At 45.6% G+C, this 22777-nt stretch overlaps 1 protein-coding gene and 1 long non-coding RNA gene across 4 annotated transcripts in view; one reads left to right on the top strand and one right to left on the bottom strand.

Moving 5' to 3' along the window:
- Positions 1-22777, bottom strand: part of SCG2 (secretogranin II) — an 80434-nt gene that overhangs the window by 21363 nt on the left and 36294 nt on the right. For all 3 annotated transcript variants that reach the window (XM_080409008.1, XM_080409006.1, XM_080409007.1), the window contains one exon: positions 1-22777. This exon is cut by the window's left edge and continues 21363 nt beyond it. In XM_080409008.1, coding sequence (XP_080265134.1) covers positions 20880-22763 — 1884 coding nt within the window. In that variant the 5' untranslated portion in view covers positions 22764-22777 and the 3' untranslated portion in view covers positions 1-20879.
- Positions 1-22777, top strand: part of LOC308072344 — a 58278-nt gene that overhangs the window by 33712 nt on the left and 1789 nt on the right. The window contains exon 2 of the long non-coding RNA XR_013931636.1: positions 1-19823. This exon is cut by the window's left edge and continues 12952 nt beyond it. This is a non-coding gene — a long non-coding RNA (uncharacterized lncRNA). The remainder of the gene's footprint in view (positions 19824-22777) is intronic.

Genomic DNA, 22777 nt, shown 5'->3' with positions numbered 1-22777 from the left:
TGACAGCCGTGCTACCCCTAGTCTTAGATACACTTGTGCCCATTGCCTGCTGGCCAGTGAGCATCACAGAAGATGGCACAGGATGGGGCTGTGGTCAGGGTATTCCTTTCCCACAAAGCTCACCAGGCTGTTTTCAGTGTCCTGAGCCATTCTACTTATTTCTCTCTCACTTAGGGAGAGTGGCTTCTGAGCCTGAGTTGAGATGCTCCAAATCTCATCCCCTCCCCACTTTCCTCTTGGCTCTTCTTGGCACCCACTGTGCCCGTGGCCACAGACATTAGAAATCATCCTTGGCATTCTGGGGCGGTACAGATGCAAGAAATTCCCTCAGGCGAGCTGGGTCATAAACCACACCATGAGCGCTTTGTCAAAGGCTGACTTCAAAGTGGCCCCAGATGGTGTTCCCACACAGCTGTTTCCCTCCTGCCCCACACCCCGATTCTGCTGGAAATTCTCACCTATTAGTTATGCCCTGCTGGAAAAGGTAAGCTGGGGACGCAGGGCGTGAGGTGATGCGCCATGCAGAGGGGCTCAGGCTGTGTCATTAATGCCTCTGGCTGGAGATGCTGCTGCTCTGCCTCCCTGTTGCTAAGGAAGGTTTCTATGGCAAAGGCCCACCAAGAAAGTGAGAATTAGAGAGTTAATGTTCAAAACAGATGAGCCTGACATTTGTCGGCAGCTGGCTTCTTCAGGGGAAATAAGCTGCTAGAAAGGAAGACTGGCCATCTCGGATGCTGTGCAGAGTGGGAGGTGCAGCTGGTGTGTTTACCAGTTTGTCTTGTTTTAATGTTAGTAGTTTGTGGTAAATGCAACCTATTAAATGTTGGTTGAGAAATACTCGTGTTATAGGTGTGCTCTCATAGGTTGATGAGCTGCAAACTTCTGTCACACCCCAAAAACTCTTGCTGTCTTCTAGGCATTTCCTCATCAGCTGGAGCAGAGAGTGGGGAGGTAAACATGACTTCCATACCCTCAGGAAAAATACACTAGTCAGGCTGGGACTGTGACTACACACATGAGACATCCAAAAATCCTGGCATCCCTGAGGCTTACCAATACCCAAGACCCATGGAGCACCTTCCTCAGCAGCCTGGAATGGTCCCACAGTGCTGCTGGTCTATTTTCTGTGTGTGCTGCAGAAATCCAGAGGCATTTGCATCTCATACCCAGTGCTCCAAGGTATGGGTGGTACCACCAGTGATGCCTTTGGACATGCCAGTCTGGTGTTTGGAGCACTCCACAGAAGACTGACTCTCCCACACCTGCACAGGGCGGAACACCCAGTACTTCTTCTCAAGAAAGCATTTCACCTTTGTTCCAGGTCGAGGTAATTTGGGAGGCACAGAGCTCCTGCACATGAAACCACGTTCTGTCGGCAGTGGTGGGTCCCTGGTGGGAAAAGGTAAGAGAGAAGAAAAGGACACGTGTCCCTCTAGATGGTGGGCATGATGTTCACGTGGGGTTTGGTCTCACTTTGGAGGAGTGTTGTGGTCCATCCTCAGATGGACCTGCCTACTGCATTTGTGGTTCACTGTAAGGACCTGGTGGTTGCTTATTTGATGAACGGGGTTATACAAAGTGGCTGCCTGGGACACCAGAGGACCAGGCTCGGTGCAGGAGGGATCCCCCAGTGCTACAGGTGCCATTGTGTGAGACCTCAGGCCACAGCGAGCGTAGTCTGCCCAACCAGCACCAGTGCGCTGGATCAAGGTCCAACAGAATGGCTGTTTACTAAACATTGTTATGTGTGGAAAAGGGCTTTAGAAACAGGCTTTCACGCAGCTGGGCAGCCCTTGCAAGCATATGGAGCTAACCCCATATAAAGGGGGCTATCACAGCTTCTCGCTGGAGTGGGATTTCTGAGATTGAGGAAAGCTTCTAGACAGAGGTATATGAAATCTCATGCTGCTGCTGCCAGTTTCCCTTCTTCCCGTATTTCTCAGCACTGTTGGTCTTCCACCTTTAACAAGCTTTATATTTGTCAGGGGGGCAAAATGCATTAGCAAATGATACCTGCCGCTTTCTGTGACTGCTCTGCTTGCCTGCAGCCTGCTGCTCTTTCAGAAAGCTTGAGCTAAGCTGCCAGGAGTTCTTCTCCTCATGTGGTGCTGCTTGGGTGATTTTCTTTCCTTCTACAAGCCTATGGATGGTGCTGCTAATTCACTTACGGTGTTAACCTGGCCACAGGTTGTCCCGCTCCTCCCTCAGGGAGGCAGAAGACTAAACTCTTGAGCTTAAATAAGTGACCTGGCAGTTCTGTTCAGCATTTCTGTCTTGCTCTGTGGTGCACAGATGGTGGCTGACCTTTGTGCAGCTGATTAGAAGAGAAGTGGTTGGAGAAAAAGCCTGCAGTAAATCTGGGTGCTATTTTTGGTGTGTGTGATGAGAGAAATACTGGCACTGCCACTGTGCCTGCTCTCCAGCCCCTCCCCAGCCAGGGCCAAGCAAAGCCACTGTGCTTCTCCCCACCATCACTGCAGCCTGCAAGTCCCACACACTCTGTGAGAAGAAATATCCCTGTGGTCAAGCCCTTGGTTCTTCCCCACCATGCCAGTGTCCCTGCCCCACGGTGCTGGATGGCACGTTTGAGTTTAGAAACCCAAACCCCTCCAGTCCCTCACCCCAGTGGTCCCACCACCATTCTGTGGACCCAGCTCAGCCCTCACAAACTCTTCAGTAATACTGCTTTACTAGGGAAGACCCTCCATCCGACCAGCCTTCTGCTCGCTCTCTCCTGTGCTGCCCTGGCCTCACAGGGGAGACGGGCTGGACCAGTGCAAGCTTGTACAAAAGGATGCACCGTGTTCCTGCTCTCACTGAAGTTTAGGGATACATGTGCCACAACTCTCAGGTTGACTTTAGCAACGTGGGAGTTGTTTGCACTTTAATTTGAAAGCTAAATTAACTTTAATTTTAAAGTGAAACTCACTGGCTTCTAGTAAATTTTCACATAACCTGGTGCTGCTCAGAGGTTTTCTTTCTCACAGTTCTTGCACTGCTGCAGAAATAAACACGCAGATATGACCCTGGTTTCAGAGGCACAGATGGAGGACTTTCTCTTGGTTATGGGGACAGAAAGGAGATGTTATGTTTATCTCACATTGTCTGAAAGTGATTTACCTTGCTATAAGATAAGCAAATCTTTGCCTAGAGGAAACGATTTTCTCAAAGTTACAAAGGACTCCCTTAAAATATGCATCCTGCTCATTTCTCATGTTCTCACCTGCTCAGCTGTAGACTTGGAGGGGCTTAACTCAATTCCTAAGTGGAAAGATCATTGGCGGGAAGCACTTTGAAGCATGTTGGTTTTAAGAGGTGCAGTAAACTATTATAATGGGTGTGTCCATCCTACAAACTGTTCCGTGGGACAAGGACAGACACTGCATTCATGATCTGGGCTCTAATCATTCTGACATCTTACCCAGAGATACTTGCCACAACTAAGAGTTATGATTTTTTAATAAGCATTATTCATAATTTAAAGATGTAGCTTAAAGACATTACAGACTGCTGCCAGAGTTGTGATGTATGATCTGTAGAGGTTTACTCCCGGTTAGATATTACTGTAGAAGTGACTTAAATCTCCTCCCTCAGTTAAACAATACTCTAAATGTCATCACTGTTTACGCTATTAGCAGAGCACTCAGTAGCTATGATCTGTGCTCTGACAGTCTGCGAGCCTCGACAAGCAGCCGGCAGATTTACACTTTGGTGAAAACTGGCTCATTATCTCCAGCAGCAAATTCCTCTCATAAATACTCTTGTGTGCTCAAGCTGCAAATGGAGTTTGCATATACTGTAATGAAATCTATTTGCTAAATACTCTCCTAAGTGTTTTCATATCCGCAATTTGTTCTCCCTCCCAAAGGTGGGTGCAGCCAGGCACTGGTGGCAGCCAGAGGCACCGGTGTGCGGCCAGGCAGGCGAGCGGTGGGGCTGGGTGGGTTTGTGGCCACTGTTGGGCTCGTCCCAATGCACCGTAGGTATAACGGGAACATAACGACGAATAGGGCAATGTGTTGCTACGGCAAAGCGGGCCCATGGTCCATCTTGTCAAATGACGCTTCAGCAAACCTGGAGCTCCAAGCACCTCCCAGGCAGGCCTGGGGAACCTTGCTGTTGGCTGTTAGGGCTGGTCTGCATCTCAATAGGGTTTCTCCTAATCCTGACTGGCTTTAACCGGGGAACATGCCATGTTACATCATTTCCACATGCACAAGGTCATTAACTATTAAAACTCTGTTATTCTTGTTATACAGATAATTGTTCGAATTTCGCTATGTCCTCGCCCTTGAATGTCCATCCGCAGCGCTGTGTTCCTTCATCTAATTACATGTTCCTTGAAACAGCTCTTCCTTGCCCCAGTTCTGTATTTGCTGCTTTTAATGTTGTTGATTGCTTGTGTGCTCTGGGATGGCAAGGACAGGAGCTCCTGATCTGCCTTCTCTCTGCTCTTCCTGACCTGCTGTGCTTTGGTTTTGTTCTTTCTTTGCTGTTGTCTTGTTTGCCTTTCCCCCCCTCCCCCCTCCCCTGAGCTGGAAACAAAAGCAGGCAGCAGAAAATCCAAGGGGGGGAAGATCACAGCTATTCCTATAAAGAGCTAAACCCTGTTTAGCATCAACCACGCAGTAGCGGTTTCCAGTGCAGCTGAGGTAAGCACGATTCAGTTGGGAGGATTTTTTTCCCTGTGTGATCCATAGCTCCTGGTTAGGCCTGGCCTCTTCCAGTCCCCAGACACCCTCTGTTTCCTTCTCCTGGTGCTGAGCTTGGGAATCTGCTGCCATTCCTCCTCCTGCCAGGGACAAGAAGGTGGCAGAGAGCACTGTGGCAGTGAGGCTGGCTGGGCAGAGCAGGAGCAGCCCATGACATAGGCTGGAGAGGAGGGGATGTGTGGGGCAGCACGGGTGTGATAAGCCCTTTTTTCCTGCCTTTGTTTTAAAGCACTGCTAGAACTTGCCCTCCCTCTGCCCAGCCCAGAGCCGAGCTGATGCTCTGGTGTCAGGGAAAATGCTCGGTTCCTGTTAGGGTACTCAGTGCTCCAGCTAATGGGTTTGTGTGTGGATGAGAAGACACAGGTCACAGCGCTCATGCATGGCTGAGTACCACAGGCAGTCCCAGAAGCTCTGAGAGAGCCCTGGGGTGGGAAACCCATTGCCGGAGCAATTCAGAGAGCGGCTGTGAGTAGCTAAGGCACTCCTGGAAGCCAGCTTTGGCAGTCTTAGGGGAGGGAAGCTAGAAATGCCTCTGTCTTTCCATTATCGGCACAGAACAATTGCTGGTGGTTGCACAGCTTCAGCGCATTAGAAATGAAGCTCCCCTTTGCCTGGGGTGCTGTGCTGATGAGAGCGGTCACCCTGAGCCCCCCTTCCTGAAACAAAGCGGTGCTGCGCTGTATAAATTTGAAATTTCTCTCTTGCCACAAAAGTCCTTTTTTCCTGCACGTGTGTGAATGTATAGCAACAGGAACTTGCAGAAGGTATCATCCCTTTTCTGGTAGATAGCTCGGATAGAGCCAGAATAGATGGAGCAATGTCAGACGCTTCCAGAAAAGGGCTGGCCCTTGGCTCTGTTGTTTATATAGCACAATTCTTTGCATTCAGCAAGGAAGGCACAAACCAGTTATAGTTCAACTAATCTTACTAATCTTCTTTTAATGAATTTGTTTCAACAGAATTTCATTTCCACGCACACAATCAGCCTGAGAAAGGCAAATGGTTCTGCAGAAAGAAATCACCCAGCAGAAAAATTGCTCTCGAGATCAGGCCTCGGAGACATGAGACAAGCAAGCAAACCAGGTGAACAATGATAACAAAATTGGAAATTGAAGAACAGTTTATACTGCCATCTCTCCTAAGTTCCCAGAGTCATTCTGCACATGCCCATGTGAGTGACTAATGGTGCAGAGGCAGGTGTTGCTGCCAACAGGAACCAGTATCTCATCAGGACTGGTACAGCACCAGCCTGCCTCTTTGCACATGCTGGAAAACATCAAGAGAAGGTAATGACTGCCTGGAGTCTCTGGAGGTGAGCACATATGCTGGGTGCCCTTTAGTTCTGTTGCTTTCCAATGATCCTCCTTTAGCTGTACCTCCCTACCTACGTGCGGAGAGCTTCCCAGGAGCCAGTCCTGGAACTGTCTGTGTCATCACATCAACTCCCACTTGGTAGCTGTAAGTGTCCTGATACAGCTATGTTGTTTGTACCAAAATCTTGAGCAATTTTTCTATTTTAAATGTAGGAACACAGCAAATTCTTTTCTAGATCTAAGGGTTTGGAAGTAATGCCCAGTTAAGGCAGATTTTAACATAAGATTTAAAAGCTTAGGAACAGGATTAGAAACAGGAGGGAGCTTTAGAGTGTTGCCTTAGGGACAGGACCTATTTCACAGGCATGGTCACTAAAGACCAGGAAAGTCTGGGAGATACTGACAGTGGTGGAGTCCCACTGAGCTCAGTGCAAGCAGGTTTTCACCATAAATTTCTCTGTAGACATCTATTAGCAGAGTACAGCTAGGCAAGTGATAATGGACTCTGCTACAGCTCTGCAAAAGATGAAAAAAGAACGTAATTAAATCAAAGTATTTTCCCAGTAACAGCAAATACTCTGAACCCCATCCAGAAAAGGACTTGTGAGCTGTCTTATGGACATGTGAAATTGCTTTAGATATTGCAAAAACATTTGGTAACGAATTGACCATAGTACTTTTAGTATTTCCACCCCTGGAACCTGAACTGAAAAAGAGAAGTCTGATGCAGTTATGATCCTATTTTTGTATTTATTGTGTTATATGATCTCAGCCAAGAACTGATCAGCCTGTTTCTGCCTGTGTGCATGGTGCATACCATCACCTCTTACTCAGTCTGCGGTCTCTTAGCCATTTTCTGATGTCAGCATGGACTGCAGCGCTTTCTGGTCAGGCTGGTCAGCAATGGACCTCTTTCTCTCCTGGACTGACATGTATCCTCTGCAGTAGCCCACAGACTCCCAGATGCCGTTTTCTACTTGCCAGCGGAGCCAGATGGGGGGGTGTTGTGGCTGGTGCTGGTGGGATGCATGGGAAGCCCATGAAGAAAGGGGAGAGCAGCACTTCGGGGTGCTGAGTCACGGGTGAGAAAAGCTTGTGTTCCTCAGGGCCATGGGGAGCATGGCTGGGAAAGCTCGTGTGGCCATGCATGAAGCTGACCCTGTGGGTTTGGTTTCAGCTGGGGTGTCATGAAGAAAACAACAGAGCAAAAAGCTCTAGATTTTTCTGGAAAGCTTCCAGCTACTTCTCTTTAAAGATAACACAGCCTGTTTACTCTTTGCTGGGTCATGTTTGCTAAATTATAGACTTGGCTTTTTAAAGGTAGGCAAGAAACATAAGCACCAGTGACTGGAACAGTCTGATAGAGCAGGACCAGATGGATAAGCTTTCCAGACGGCATTTCCCCCACCAAACTGTTGTGTTGCCCACCCCACTGAGATGGGATTCACCCCTGGGCTTGGAGGAGCTGCTGAAGTGCCTGGGAAAGGGTGAACTCACCGAAAGGGGCCTCCGGCACTTGCCGGGAAGAGCAGAGAAGGGGAGGGATGCTTACCCAAAGCTGTAGCTGCTGGTATGAGTGGCTCTCAAACCCTGTGAGCATGTCGGAGATGCTTCACCAAAAAGTCCCTAGGGAATTGCTTCACCTGACAGATACACACACGTATGTATAGATCTCCTGCAAGCGCTGTAGCATCAGGTTAGTCTCCAGAACACGCCATCCTTTGCAGACGCAGTAATCTGGCTCTGTGAGTCATTTCTCTCATGACTCGGTGCTAGCATCAGAGCGACAGCAATTTCAGGCCTAAAGAAGAACCACCCTATAAATAAAAGAATAATATACATTAAAGTAGCTAATTGGCATTTCAGCACTTCAATATATCCACTTACAATCTCATTCTGTGTTAGAGGGGATTATGTGGGGTCGCTAATGCCTCTGCCTTCCTCGTCCCTTTGTGCTTTCTGCAATGGCCAGGAAAACATACTGCAATCAGGGGGATGGTCTCTGCAAATTACTTGCTAAATCGAACTGTATTCTTGAAATGAGCTTTACAAGTCAGCTGAACTGCTCTCCCAGCATCACAAAATTGAAAATTACAGCAAATTTCAAATCACAGGTGAAGAAAGTGAACTGGCTTGTTCTGGGGAACAGAACTATGGCTGCTATATGCTGTAATCATTAATGATCCCTGTTGGGCTTTTCTGGAATCACAATACTTTCCAGCAGGGGAAGATACTTTATTTTTGATGTAGATGTTTTGTGTAGGGCCGTGTCTCACCATGTTTATATGATATTTAATTCTTCAGTAATTCTCTTGGAAGAAGGAAAGCAGGAAGTCTGTTACAGATGCTGTCGGCCACAGAAACATCTGGGAAGAGGATCCTATTTTCTGCTTCCTAGGTTAAAAGAGGTGGGTGATCTTTTCTTTTCTTGAAACAAGATATTAATTTTGCTGAAAAAAGGAAAGTCCTATTTGATCAAAGCAGTCTGCAGATTCCTGAAAAAGAAAAAAACCCTCAGAAGCTAAACAGAGAGGGAATTTTCAAGAGAATATAGTCCATTTCATCTTGAAATGGTTCTTACCTTCAGCTTGTACTTCATTTTTATAGAAGAGCTTTAAAAACAGCTTCAAGATCTGTGTAAAAATTTGTGTTGTGTGAAATGAAGGGTTTGGGTTTTTGTCAGTTGGAGAGTCTTTGTGTTTCGATTCATATAGGCATCGGAGAAAATGTAACATGGATGACCTGTAAGCAAATCTGTCCTTCTGTGGCCCCAGCCACGTACCTTCTGTTTTCCCCAGACTTGGGTAATCATGAAGCTAATCAGGCTGATGAAGAAAGGCAACTTGCAGAGGCAGCCCGAAGGCAGTGACCCGTGGCAGGGGAGGGCTGGGGCAGCAGCTCCGGTCCCCTGGGAGTGCTCCCCACCTCGCCGCACTCACAGGTGAGATTCCAGAACCAGGATCCCAGGCTTGTTCTGAGAAAGACCAGCTCCCACAGGCTTCAGTGGGAATGGCACAGGTCTACCAGACTGGAGAGCTGGGCCCTACCTGTTTACACAAGGTGTATGAACACAGTGGAGGACATGAATGGGTTTCAAGGAGGCGTGCAAGCGTGTTCCTAGTGAAACTGTGCTATGTCTGATGTTTTCATGGAGACTTCAGCTGTTTTCCCCTTAGGATCTCCTCTCTCTTGGGTCAGGGAAGGTGGTCCTGTCGCAGCCGTGTCCCCATGCCATGTCAGTCATTGCTGCCTGCTGTTCTCTGGGATGCAGGGAGGCGGCAAGCTGTCCTGGGCAGGGACGGGTGCTCACCAGAGATGCTGGGTGCACGTGCATTTGTCACACTCTGAAACATGAATAGACCTGTAGGATATTCTAACTCTGTGTAAATATTTGTCAAGATGGCCAAATCCTCTGTGCTCGATGAAGTCAGCAGAGCTGCAGTAAGTTGCCCCAGTATGCAATGTCTCTATTTATAAGGAAAAACAAAGCCCGGTGTTTTCAGCGTTTTCTTAGATTTGCTGAGGCACAGCAGCTTTGAAAGATGAGCTGTTTTCATGTAGATGCCCAGTTTCAGGCGGCCCAATTATTTCACAGCTCCAAAGTTCATAATATTTTTGGGAGAATAATATTCCTAGCTATGGTTTCTTTTACCAGAAACCTGCATAAGTATTGGAAGCACTGATTAGCCAGAGGTGGTGCCTTCCTGGTGAGAAAGTCAAGCTGAAGACCCATCTGCTGCCCAAGTCACATCTGGTGGCAGAACAGGTCCCCCCACGCCTCATTCCTAACCTGTGAATGCTGAGCAGGGACTTGCTTGCTCACCTTCCATCTTTTTTTCCCTGTCTGTAGCAGCACCTTAACTAAATCACCTGCTGTTTTGTATATCCCAATAGCCTTTGTTATAAGGGGTGTGTGTATATATATATATATATATATATATATTATTTTTTTTTATACACACACGCATATTACAGTTCCTGTGCTCACCCAAGAATTGCTACAGCAATGCATTCCCCGTTACTTGGCTTTTGAAAGATGTAAAGTAAAAGAGGAAGCTATAAATCCAACTTTGTACTCATAGGATATGTAGGAGGACAAATAATCATATCTTGTCAGGCAAATGACTGTGTAAATTATTTTTCCATCTCAACGCATAGGAAGAAAGCCACAGCTACTGAAATATACAACTCAATAGGTAAAATATGCATCTAGCCTAGAAATATAGTACATCTATTTCCAGGTGCCACAAAACATGTGTTCATCAAGAAGACTATTAAAACATTCATTTCCTAAGGACATTGGCATTAGAGTATTGAGGAGCTCGAGTACTGGGTAATGAATTACACAGGCAGAAAAGTGTGCACTATAAAAGGTGAGTTACAAGGCAAAGTCATTTCCTTAGGAAGAAGGCAAATATGCCAACACTCTTGGCGTAGGATAATTAAATTCTACCCTGTCTTCACAGATTGATATGTAAAGTATGTATTTTTGAAAGGTCATGTCCTTTATATATTTATAAAACAGTCTGCTGCTGCTTTTTGGTACTTTTTTGGAAAGGTGCTGTAGCGTAGGAGTTAATTTTAAAAAATATCCATGATCCAAAGGTGAAATGCCAGGTTTTTTCCATTCTGGATATTTGTATCTGTAGGAGGTGGTCAGCAAGAGCTTCATCAGCAATGAAATAGACTCAGAATTTAAAATGAAGATGATTAAGCCAGGCTTACTGAGTCATGTACTGAGCTTAGCCAGGAGGACAGTAAATGGAAGAAAAGGAAATGACACAACTTGGTTAACGAATGAGTTAGCCAGGAAAGTCACCACCAAGCTGCCAGCTCAGAGATGGAAGGCTCCCTGAAGCCTAAGGCTGTGCAAGGGAGCCGGGCTCCTCGGCGCTCCGCTGGGCTGCAGGCAGTCGCCGGTCCTCTTTCCCCTAGGCAAGTCCATCGGTCCGCGACACGGCCACGCTATTACTATTACTATTTATCTTCCCTGTGGCAGGTGGTGGTAGCCAAGTGATAGGGATGGGAGGCCTCCCCAGGCTCATTCATCACCTGGCTTTGGAGAGCATTTCGGAGAGCATCCAGTATTGAGTTAAAAATGTAAAAGCTGCCTTTAGCAGGGTTAATGAAATAAAGCTAATCCAATTTTCTGGCAGTCTACTCATAGATCGGATGGATGGGAAGAGGTGTTTGAGCATAGTATTGATTATATTGACTGCATTTCAGAATTTTCTTGGAAGGTTGTCAAAATATTGTTCCTCAGGGACCTGATCTGCCTGCAACAATTTATCTTAGCATATTTTTAATGTCCAGACTACTTGGCATCCCCTCTGTTCTCATCTCTGTGCTTGAACAGAGTTTTGTATTTCAGAGGTGATACTTCAGCCTGTTTGGAAGGCAGGCAGGAGGGCTAAGGGGGAATCTATAAATAGCATCTTAGTTTGGAGCCTAGAGATTTGGAGTGTGATGTGGCCATCTATGCATGAAGCAGCAATCGGCTCCGCAGAGGGCATATTACACTCACCTTAAAGGAACTTCATGGCCAAAGCAATGCTGAAGAAAATCAGACTTGCTCTGTGGCTCCCTATGCAAAGTGGGGGTTTTAATTACATAGTGAACTATATGTGTAAGCTATGCGTTTGTCAGCATGTCTCAATGTATTTACGTGGGTGTCCCTGATTATTCCCACGTTAGGGAGGGGGAGATGGGGCTGCAAAGGCTGCATGGAACATTGGTCCATCAGCAGTGGAGGCTGGGTTCACAGTTTCTTCTCCTGCATCTTGGTTGTGTTGGGGAGGAGCTTCAGCTTAAATATGGGATATCAGAAAATTTACCGGCATAGGAACAAATAGCTCTATACAGTACAGAATTACGTGGAGTTGTTAGATTCACCTGCGTTGTGTCAGATATAAATAAGACTAATGTAAAAGGTGTTGCGAGATCGGGAAGCAGCTGGTGGCTTTGAATTCTTGCATAGGATCAGCAAAGCATGATGTGCTGACTCTGGAAGGGGCAGAGGAGAAACAGTGTAAAACTAAAACAAAACCTGTATTTTTTCCAACAAGTAAGAAAGACATTACAAAGTTTGAGGGTTTGATAAATTGCCTTTCAATTCTTTTTTGTTGTTGTTGTTGTTGTTCATAGTTGTGGCATTTTCAACAGTAATTTTTTTCTAGAATAGAAATATCCATGAGCTCTTCCCAGCAGTTAAAGATCCTTTGGATGAAACAACTCCTTTGTTGTGAGGGGGAGGCTCAGGACTGCAGCAGACAGCCTTGTGGTATTAAAGCAGCCGCTGTGCCCCAGCCATCCCTAAAGGTTTGTGTGACTGTGGTGGCACCAGCTTCAGCCCATGCACTCTGGTGAGGAGAAAGCCAGGGGGGCTGGTGGTTTTTAAATTGAAATTAGAAAGCCAAAAATACATGTAAACGAAGTTCGACCTGACTATAGTTTCTAGGAGAGCAAAGGCCAGGGCTATGGGTGGAACTAAAGGACTTGTGAGTTTGTTCAGTAACAACATTTCTGCTGTCTAAATTAACTGGTGGAATAGGAATGTGGTGGTGGTTTCAGACTTACATACAGAATAACATTTTCAGGTTTATTTTTTTTCTTAGGTCTCCTTCAGTGTGCTAGTCACTCATGCAAAGTTTCTACCTTGTTGCACTTGTGTTTGTAAGAAGAAAATCAATTGATTGTGTTTGGATCTGAGTAAATTTAACCTTGTGGGAAACAGTTTTCCTGTCAGATTACATTTGCATCCCAAAACTTATTTGCAGTGATTTGATGCACCTCCTCTTGTTATGCCACATGAATGACAAGCAAGAAATGCTGGGTTTATCCCATTTAATGATTTATCTTTATTTTTATCTTTTCTGTGTCTGTACATAGCGTTCCTGGCCTGGCTTTTACATACTTAATATGGGAGTACAAGTACTGGTAGTGTCTAAGTGGTTTGTTGCTCTGCTTTGACATTTATTTAGCAGGTGGCAAAACACACAGCCATGGTGGAAAATGTGGTCCTTGCAGAAATTTTATGTTGCATCTCATCCAAACAGTTTGACACCTCTTAAGTCAAAGAGGAGACAGGGAAGTAGGACTGAGAGGTTTCTTTTTGTGCTTAGGGGCAACAGATTTACAACGTGAATCTAAATGGAATCTAAAATTTGAGCTGGAAAAAAAGTTCCACTTAAAGGAAGTATGGTTTTGGAAAGAATTTCGATAGACAGTAAAGAATGACCGTGTGTTTTACGTGGAAATCTCAAGACATGCACAGTGTGCCTCCTCTTCTGTGTGTTGGCATGAGCTTAAGGCAAGAGGAAAATAACCCCAAAAAGGCTCTACCAAGGTGACCCTGAGCAAAGTTCTGGCAGGGATGGATCCCACCATCTCCAGTAGATGAGATGCCCCAGTGGTGGTGACTGCAGTAAGCAGAGTAGTAGGACAACTGTCCTGATGTGGGTCACCCGCTTGAAAAATACATGCTCAGTGTTGGGCAAAGGCTTAGTTCTCATTTAAACATTTCAATGGGGTGGCACAGACTGCACCCCACAGCTACGCCAGAAGAGGTTTACTCTGGTTTACGTATGAAGCCAAACTACTCTGGTGTACTCAGATCTGGTGACATAATCAGGCAGCCACAAAGGTGGTATAAATCTCATTATTTCTTTTAGACCCTGCCCTGTACCCTGCTTATCCAGCCCAGAGGACTTGGCTGCTCTGCGGTACTCCCACCGAGCCGCCCCACGAGAGGCTGGCTTTTCTGCCAGGGTAAAGCCAGGGGCCCTATTTTTAGGCAGATGCCAGGAAGGTTTTTGGGAAGCATATCAAGGAGCAGCAATTGTAGGAGCTGGGGAGCTGCCAAACAACCATTTTCTCTCTCTCCTCCCCCAGGCACGTAGGACCTGCACGGCTCATTGTCTGCAGGTTTTTGTCTTAGCAGAGGAAGGCAGAGCTCTCTGCGTTGGACCGCTAGTCATTACATAGCAGATCTACTGAATGTAAAATAATTGTCCTATAGTTATTCACCAGTGTATGTTACACTTGGAATCAGAGGTCACTTTTGTTTCCTTTCTGGGGGAAAACATTGTAAGTGAATCTGTAATTTTGAGTATGCTAATTCCAAGACATTTGCAGATACTGAGTGGTTTCCTGGAATAACAGCCTCTCTCAAGAGAAATGTCAAATGCATTTAATCAGCCACATTTAGAGCTCTGCAACATCTGCAAATGAATTATTAACAATCTCAAATGTTTTTGAATGATCCAAAAGTCAGGAATAACGTGGCCCTTCAGATAATCAGCTCTGATTCAAGGCTTCTCCTTTCCACTTTTTATGCACTAGAGGCTGTGCACCTGCCTGCTGCTGCTAACGGGAGTTGCTTGCAGCTCAGATAAACCTCTCTGGAGGCAACTGGGTGGCTGAACAAATGCAAAGTGCAGCTGGAATCCAGCTGTGTCTGTACAGATTTATGCATCATGTGGTAAATACCCACTGATTGGTGTTGTGTGCCTTGGGGGGAGGTAAAGTATGCCCCAGGGAATGCCGTTCCCACATGGCAGTCATCACCGCACATGACTCTTGTCCACAGAAGTCCTCCACTCCCACAATGCTATATTTGACCTTAATTAATGGAAGATTGGTCTGGGTAAGGTTTGCTTGGAGAAGCAGGTTTGAGCCACAAGTCTTCTCATTAGCTAGCAACAGCAAGAGTAGCAGAATAAGGCTGTGAGGCAATGCATGGCTCAGGTCGCCCAGGTTCCAGTCTCGGCTTGCCCTTTGCCGTGCTGAGAAAATTATAGATGGTTTATGTCGCTTTGTCTGCAAAGCAAGGTATCTTGTAAAGTGCTTTGAGAAATACTAGTGACTGTCATATTGCATGTGACTCAAACCCCTTCCACTGCAATGTGGAAGTACCCTATTAGAAAAAAAAACAATTGCAACAATCAGATTTTTTCAGATGAGGTAATGTGCTTACATTAATTTTTGAATCAAAAAATGTTCTCATTTAAGAACCCCAGCTGATAAAATATTGGAGCCATCAAGATGCAGATGTAAACAAAACACTTGCAGTAGCATGTGAATTAATGCAAAACCAAAAAGATATTAACTCTTATGGTTACCAACACAATGAATTCTGGTATATGTACAAAACCAAAATCCTTTGGGTTTTGAGGAAGGTGTTCAGCAACTTGTTATATTCAGACCAAATGCAGAATTCCTGTTCAATATGCTTGTTGGGGAGGACCTGAAATATGAGGACGCAATCAAGCTTACTGTAGGTTTTAAGAGGAGCAGAAACATTTTTTTTTTGCTGGACGAAAGCCACTGATAAACAGAGAGAACAAGCCAGCTGCATCTGGGATGCTGTCAGATCGTAGCACAAAAGAGGAATTAAAAATCTGCTCCTTACTTTGCCTGAGTAAAAATTGCAGGGTGGCCACTTTATTTTGTATATAATTATAATAATAAGCTTGATAGTGTATCTGTTACAGATTATGTATTCTGTTTGTATTATTAACATCATGACTGTTTGTCCCACTACACTCATAAGGAAAACAAAACACAAATGAAAGCAGAAGTGGCTGTGGCTGTTAAGAACAATTAAGCACTACACAGCCTCTCTGCCAGGGGGCTGCTCTGGAGTGCTTTAATGGAGCAGATCTCGTGTAACTATGTGTATTTTGATAATGCTGTCTTGCATGTTCAGGTATAACTATCTGCTCTTCTGCAGGAGCTTTGGTTACATAGCAAGAGGCAGCTATAGCCACCAAGGGGCTGCCTGTTTAATATTTGCTCATTTCATTTCAAAACAGGGTTGAAGATTCATTTGTTAGAAATAAGGCACTTCACAGGGAGGTTAGCTGTCTGCTTTCTGTGACTAGAAGAAGAAAGGGTATTGATGTCACTTTTTAGCTTGAAATCAGCTTGAAACTTCCACGTAGTTCCGTTATACAACATGCAAATCTGTTATTTCAAGCTCCACAACCCTTTTCTTATTTATGAAGATGAACCAAAACCAACAAAGTCCCTAATGGCTTGCACGCCCTGTAAGTGAGACAGTCTTCTAAAAAATGATGTAGCTACTCATGCCAAGGTTTGGATTTTCCAAGGCTTATTTCTTCTTCTACGCAGTCTCTGAAAGAATCTGTCCTTTTATGGGTAAATTTGTACCTCTTGTTCCTCAGATGCAAATTCATTCTGGTATCCACGCCTTTCATTGAGCTGTCCTTGGGTAAGAGTCTGCAGGCAGCGTTTATACCATGAAGTTTCCCAGGGCGTTGGTCAACGTGGGAGCCGGGGTGGCCCAGGGGAAGGGAGTGCTGTGGGCTGTGACAGAAGGGAAATGAAGCTGAGAAATTTAAAACTACCATGCTTCACCATGTTTCTTTTGTGGGGCATCTCTTCTAGGTCCTCTGTATGCCTTGTAGATTAGATATTTTATTGCCTGGCATATGTTCAAGGAATAATAGCTGAAACAGGGACCTGTGAACCTTTGTCCCTTTGCTGGAATCATTCCTTTAGGAAAGAATGAGATCAGCTAAAGAGGTAGATTCATAGAATGGTTTGGGTTGGAAGGGACCTTCAAGATCATCCATTCCCAGCCCCCCTGCCATGGGCAGGGACACCTTCCACCAGACCAGGTTGCTCCCAGCCCCGTCCAGCCTGGCCTTGGGCACTGCCAGGGATGGGGCACCCACAGCTGCTCTGGGTGACCTGTGCCAGCGCCCCTCCGCCCTCACAGGAAAGAATTTCTTCCTAATATCTGACCTAAATCTGCCCTCTTCCAGCCTCCAGCCATTCCCCTTGTCCTGTCACTCCATGCCCTTGTCAGAAGTCCCTCCCCAGCTTTCCTGCGGGCCCCTTTAGGCACTGGGAGGCTGCCATAAGGTCTCCCCGGAGCCTTCTCTTCTCCAGGCTGAACAGCCCCGACTCTCTCAGCCTGTCTTCCTAGGAGAGGTGCTCCAGCCTCTGACCATCTTCGTGGCCTCCTCTGGACTCGCTCCAACAGGCCCATGTCCTTGTTACGTTGGGGGCCCCAGAGCTGAAGGCATCACTGCAGGGGGGGGTCTCACGAGAGCAGAGTAGAGGGGGAGAATCCCCTCCCTCGACCTGCTGGCCACGCTTCTTGTGATGCAGCCCAGGATACGGTTGGCTTTGTGGGCTGCAAGTGCCCATTGCTGGGTCATGCTGAGCTTCTCGTCAGCCAACACCCCCAAGTCTTTCTCCTCAGGGCTGCTCTCAGTCCATTCTCTGCCCAGCCTGTGTCTGTGCTTGGGATTGCCCCGACCCGTGTGCAGGACCTTGCACTTGGCTTGTTGAACTTTGAGGTTTTACAGGCCCAGCTCTCAAGCCTGCAAACTTGCTGAGGGTGCACTCAATCCTGGTGTCCACGTTGCTGACAAAGATGTTAAATGGTGCTGGTCCCCATACTGACCCCTGAGAAACACCACTTGATCTCTACTTGGACATTGAGCCATTGACTGCAGCTCTTTGAGTGTGACCATCCAGTCGATTCCTTATCCACTGGGTGGTCTATCCATCAAATGCATGTCTCTCCAATTATAGAGACAAGGATGTCATGCAGGACAGTGTCAAGGGCATCACACAAGTCCAGGTAGATGATGTCAGTCTCTTTTCCTTCATCCACCAACTCTGTAACCCTGTCATAGAAGGCCACCGAATTTGTTAGGCACAATTCGCCCTTAGCAAGCCATGTTGGCTGTCACCATGTGCCTCAGCATAGTCTCCAGGAGCATCTGCTCTATGACCTTGCTGGGCACAGAGGTGAGAATGACCAGCCTGTAGTTCACTGGGTCTTCCTCTTTTCCCTTTCTAAAAACAGGGGCTATGTTTCCACTTTTCCAGTCAGTGGGAACTTCACCAGGTTGGTGTGACACCATTGAAAGACAGGAGGGCAGCAAAACAGGAAAAAAATATGCAATCTTATGTTTTTCACAGTGAAAATTAAACTCATCTGTTTTAGCCATGAGGACAAAACCAGCAACGTGCACTGTACCATGTCTGTGTGGTGGCACAAGCGGTGCAAGGTGTTAGCTTTGATGGGTGACTTTACTCTCTGCCCAGAGCTGGGGCAGAGGGCACACAGACGCCCATGTGCTTTAAGGCTGCTGCTGCAAGAGGGAAACACGGGAAAACCCCTTCAGAGCCGCCTTGGTGTCCTGCTCATCCTGCGCTGTCTGAGCAGGAGAAATGTGCTGTTCAGGGCCTGTGCAAGGGCCCAGGAGGTTTGTTATCTTCGGTGAGCTTTGCCCAAGCCCTGCCAAAGATATTTTGATTTAGTCTGGTATCATGATAGTGTCTGGAACCACTATACGCCTCCATTGAAGTTGTGAGTAATCGAAGGTGTGAGTGACCGAGGTCCTGCACAACCTCCGGCTGCTCCACAGTGGCAGCCCCACACCGCAGCACGCAGGTTGCAGCATGTCCAGGAGATGAGATGTCTGGGCCTGGGAGGCTGCAGGAACACAAGTTCTTCTGCGTCAACATCATGGAGCCCTCGGTCCCTCGCCGAGCTCAGCCACAGGACAGCAGGCTGCTCCTGAGGGGCTGTTGTTCCTGGACAGCAGCTGAAACTGTGCAGCCGGCCTTTCCAAAAAAAACCCTCTTCTTCTGGGAAAGATATTTTGCAGAGATTGACAAGCCATTCCTCACCTGCTATGTGAGATGAAGCGGTGGGAAGATGCCCTCACTGCGCCCAGCAGAGCCAGACGCATGCACAGCCCACGCTATGGCACCAGCTGCTGAGTCCCCTCCCAGCATCTGTTGCCTGCGGAGCAGCGCCTGTGTCGGCTGGGCATCTCGGGCTGTCTCACAGCCTTGTGCTGCCCGTTATTTCCTTTTATGAAAATATTTATATGAGTTAATTCTTTTTCTCTCATAAGAAAAGAAAAAAAAAGTCATTTATCTACAGCCCTGTAAAAAAGAGTGTCTAGCAAGAGGCTACAGCGTTAGGCTTTGGCGCTCTGTGTGTGGGTAAGGGCACTAAGTCAAGTCTCCTGTTAAAATATGATGTTAGAAGGGAAATACAAAATTGTGAAACTTGTTCATTGAAAACGGCAAACATTCATTTAAGTCTCAGTACTCTTAGTTTTGTTATTCTTCCCCGGTTTTATGCATTACATGTTTAAGTATGAAATGTTACTGATTTGACCAAAATAAATTTTTCTGGACTATGAGGATTGCACGAGCAGTATTAGGATCAAGCAGGATAACAGTATTAAGAATCAAAGTGACAAAAAAATATTATTTGTTTAAAGCACAGTTTTGTTTTGAGTAAAATGAAGTGATTCCAAGTTCTCAGTGTCACAACCAAGTGCGTCTCGAAGGGCAACAGGTTTGTCCTTCCCTGATGTACATAAGTGATTTTGACTCTTGTATTTTTTGTTTCATGTTTAGTGTTTTGACTCATCCATGCAAGAGGAAAATGAAGGATTTGCTGTGGCCCAGAGCAAGAGCTCTGACAGAACTCCCATTGTCTGTGCTTGCTCGGGGTAACGGTGACACTGACGATGAAGTCTTATTTCTGCAGCCTTTGTACTTGGCTCATTAGACATCGCCTCACCGAAAAGCATCCCCACCCCACGAAGCTGAAGAATTCTACAGGGAAAGCCACTTTTAAACTATAATCCTGGAAACACCTATGTCTGAGCTGTCCTGGTGAAAGTCATGGCTGAGTCATATTATACAAGCACCGTTCCTTCTGTAAAAGAGCCGGAGCTTTTCTAGAACATCCACTGCAGGTCTTAACTGGAGCTCAGGAGACATCTCAAGTGTCCAGGTAATGTAGTGAATTATATATATACTTACATATACATGTACCGGTCATTTCATGAAATGGGAAATAATGTTTTTATTAGACAAAAACGCGATGTTCCCCACAGGATGTGTTCTGTGCTTGCCTGGCCTTGGAGCCCATCCTGTCTTTGTGGCAGCACCGTGCAAGGTGCCCAGACACCCAGAGGCAGTGCTTCCCAGCTGCACCAGCACAGCTTCCCAGAGCTGCTGCCGCTTGCCTGCAAAAGTTTAATTTTTAATTATTTTAGAGCTTCATCACAGAGTCTGTCTCAGCTGGACGGACTGTTTATCTTCCTCCCGCTGCCAAAAGATACATAATCATTAATTATGTGGGGCCTAATTTTGGAAAAGTTAATGCATTTACTTCCCTGGTTGACTTCAGCAAGCTCTTCATGTACACACTGCCCTAAAGGTGATGCCAGTCAGTGTTCTTACAGCGCAGAAACCCAGAAGTATATGTGACCAACTTATTCTGTGGTAAAATAATACACTCCAGAAGAGTTGTCTGTAGAAGCAAAAATACATGTTTCCGTTCCGAATTAGTAAGACTTTATCAACTGCCACAAAGGAACACAGTCTATTGTCCAGAAATAATTTATTCATCAACAATAAAACACTGAATAGAAAAAGCCTTGTAAATAAAACTATATATATAATGCTTTATTTCTTTATTCAGTACTCCACAAAAAACACTACAGACAGTAACAAAATAATCCAATTAATCTTAAAAATTTCAACTTATAATTGTCACTCTTCATTTATCATGTTTTATTAACAATGCAAAGGTGGTTTGTTTACATATTGTAGTTTAACTTGATTTCATTAAATTGTTTCTTAAAACAGTTGAAGCAATTTGTTGTTTGCCCCATAATTTATGACATATATATCAATAAACAATATAACAGCTCTGAGAAAGGTATGCAGACTGTTCAATGGTAAGTAGTCTACCATAGGTTGTTTAGTGGGAGAGTGGGAATAAATCACAACTGAATTGGGATAGAAGTCAACACATTGAAGAGAAATAATATTTGGGGAACAATTACATATTTTCCATTGCCCGTTTAGTAATGTGATCTCTTTCAAGCTCTGATTTCTCCTGTTTTAGATACTCTAGCACCTTTGCTAGCATATCCTCATCCAGGTACTGCCTGTTCTGCGTCTCGTCAGTTTCCCCGGTCATGGAAAGCCTTTTGCTGAGCGAAGCCAACTTCGCAGCCTCCTGTGGTCCCAGCTGACTGAGGTGCTCTCTGATGGCCTTCTCCAGCTGGTCGTCTTCCTGCAGGTCGCTTTCAGAAGCTGGAACTGGGACACGTTTCATCTGGTTCATGTTGATAACTTCAGGATATTTTGCCAGCACCTTTGCCAAGTAATCAGCCAGCTCTTCATCCTTCTTGTTCAGTTTCTCATACTCTATTTGTTGCCTTTCCAAATCGGTCATCCATGTAGCTTTAGGAAACGGGTGTCCTTTCAGTCTTCTGGGAATGTAAGACAGTCTTGGCAAATCATTTTCTTGATTAAGACGATTTAGTAAGTAGGAGGGATTCTGATTAGCTAAGTTGTCAGTTCCCAGAAGACTGACGATATCTTCAATATTGAGGTCTTCAGGTAGATTATCTGGAATAACATTAAGAGGCTGCTTCATGTACCCATTTTTAGAGTTTATGTTATTTTTAAATATGTCACTCTGTCCTAGATTGGTTTCAGCGATCTCATCGAGGTCTTCTGGGAATTCTACTTCCTGCTCAGCTTCCAGCCTTTCACTCTGAAGCTGCTTTTTTTCGCCAGCTTTCAACATGTCTATCAAATCCTCAGGAGGAATTTGTAAATTCCTTGAGATTTCTATCAGCTGAGATATTGACTGAGGATCGAGTTGCTTATCCAAAAATGTGGGTGCTCTTTTTTCCTCAGGTACCCCACCAGTCCTTAATTTCCTATTCCCAGCACCGTCCATCAGCCTCTTCAGGTAGTAATTCATTAGCTTTGAAACATCCTCTGACATTTGATCTTTATTTTCTCTTCTTATTTCGTCCTCAAGGAAGCTGAGTTTCCCTGATCTTTTTATTTCGTCGTCAATCTCCTCTTCATGTTTATCAACTTCCTCTTTGCTATCTTTTATCTCTTCCTGGGTTTGACTTTCCACTTTTTCCTCTATGGGATTCCAATCTTCTCCTCCAACCACATCTTCATAGGCAATGTTATTCACTTTATATACATCATCTTCATCATCCGTATATAACTTCTGGTCTTCATCCAGCCTTTCTTTCTTGTGGTTGCTAGGTCCTGCCATCTTCCCCAGCTCCTGAAACACAGACTCCAGTGTCGCAAGGCTTTGGGGTGTGTATTGCTCTTCCACTATTTCATTAGTGCGCTTGAAAGGACTGTCTCTTGAGCTGTCTTCATAGTGCCCAAGTGGCATTTTGAGATATTTTTGCCACCTCTCGGGCCACTTGTAAGCCTCGTAATCATCAGTTACTCCAGCTGGAAAGCTGTTATCCGAACTCAGACCATAAGGTTTATTCTCCTTTGGGCCAACTTTCGACTCTTTCTCAGCTTGCCGCAAAGCTTCCAACATTACCTTAACCCATTGGGACTCATCTTCAGTCAAAGAATCCCTTAAATTATCTGGTAGGTGAACCTGATCTTTGCTTTCTTTCTGTTGCAGGAGATACGGGACACTTTGATAAGAGTTGTAATCAGGGCTGCTTTCTCCCTTGTTAGTTTGCTTGCGAAGATCTTCTATGTATTCCAAAGCTTTGATCATATCGGGATTTGGGAACCTTTGTAAGTTTTTCATTACATAGTCTGGATCTTTCTGAAGCAGCTGGTGCTGCTGGAAGGAAGCTGCATCAACCCAACAGATTAGGACAAAGAAAAAGGTGAGAGCGTAGGCTGCTCCAAGCTGGAAGGCTTTCGTTTCTGCCATGTTTAAAATATTTC

Source organism: Falco punctatus (genome assembly GCF_963210335.1).
Source record: "Falco punctatus genome assembly, chromosome: 13".
Lineage (NCBI taxonomy): Eukaryota > Metazoa > Chordata > Aves > Falconiformes > Falconidae > Falco > Falco punctatus.
Note: the sequence above shows the minus strand (reverse complement) of the source record. Positions and strands in the feature narration are given on the sequence as shown.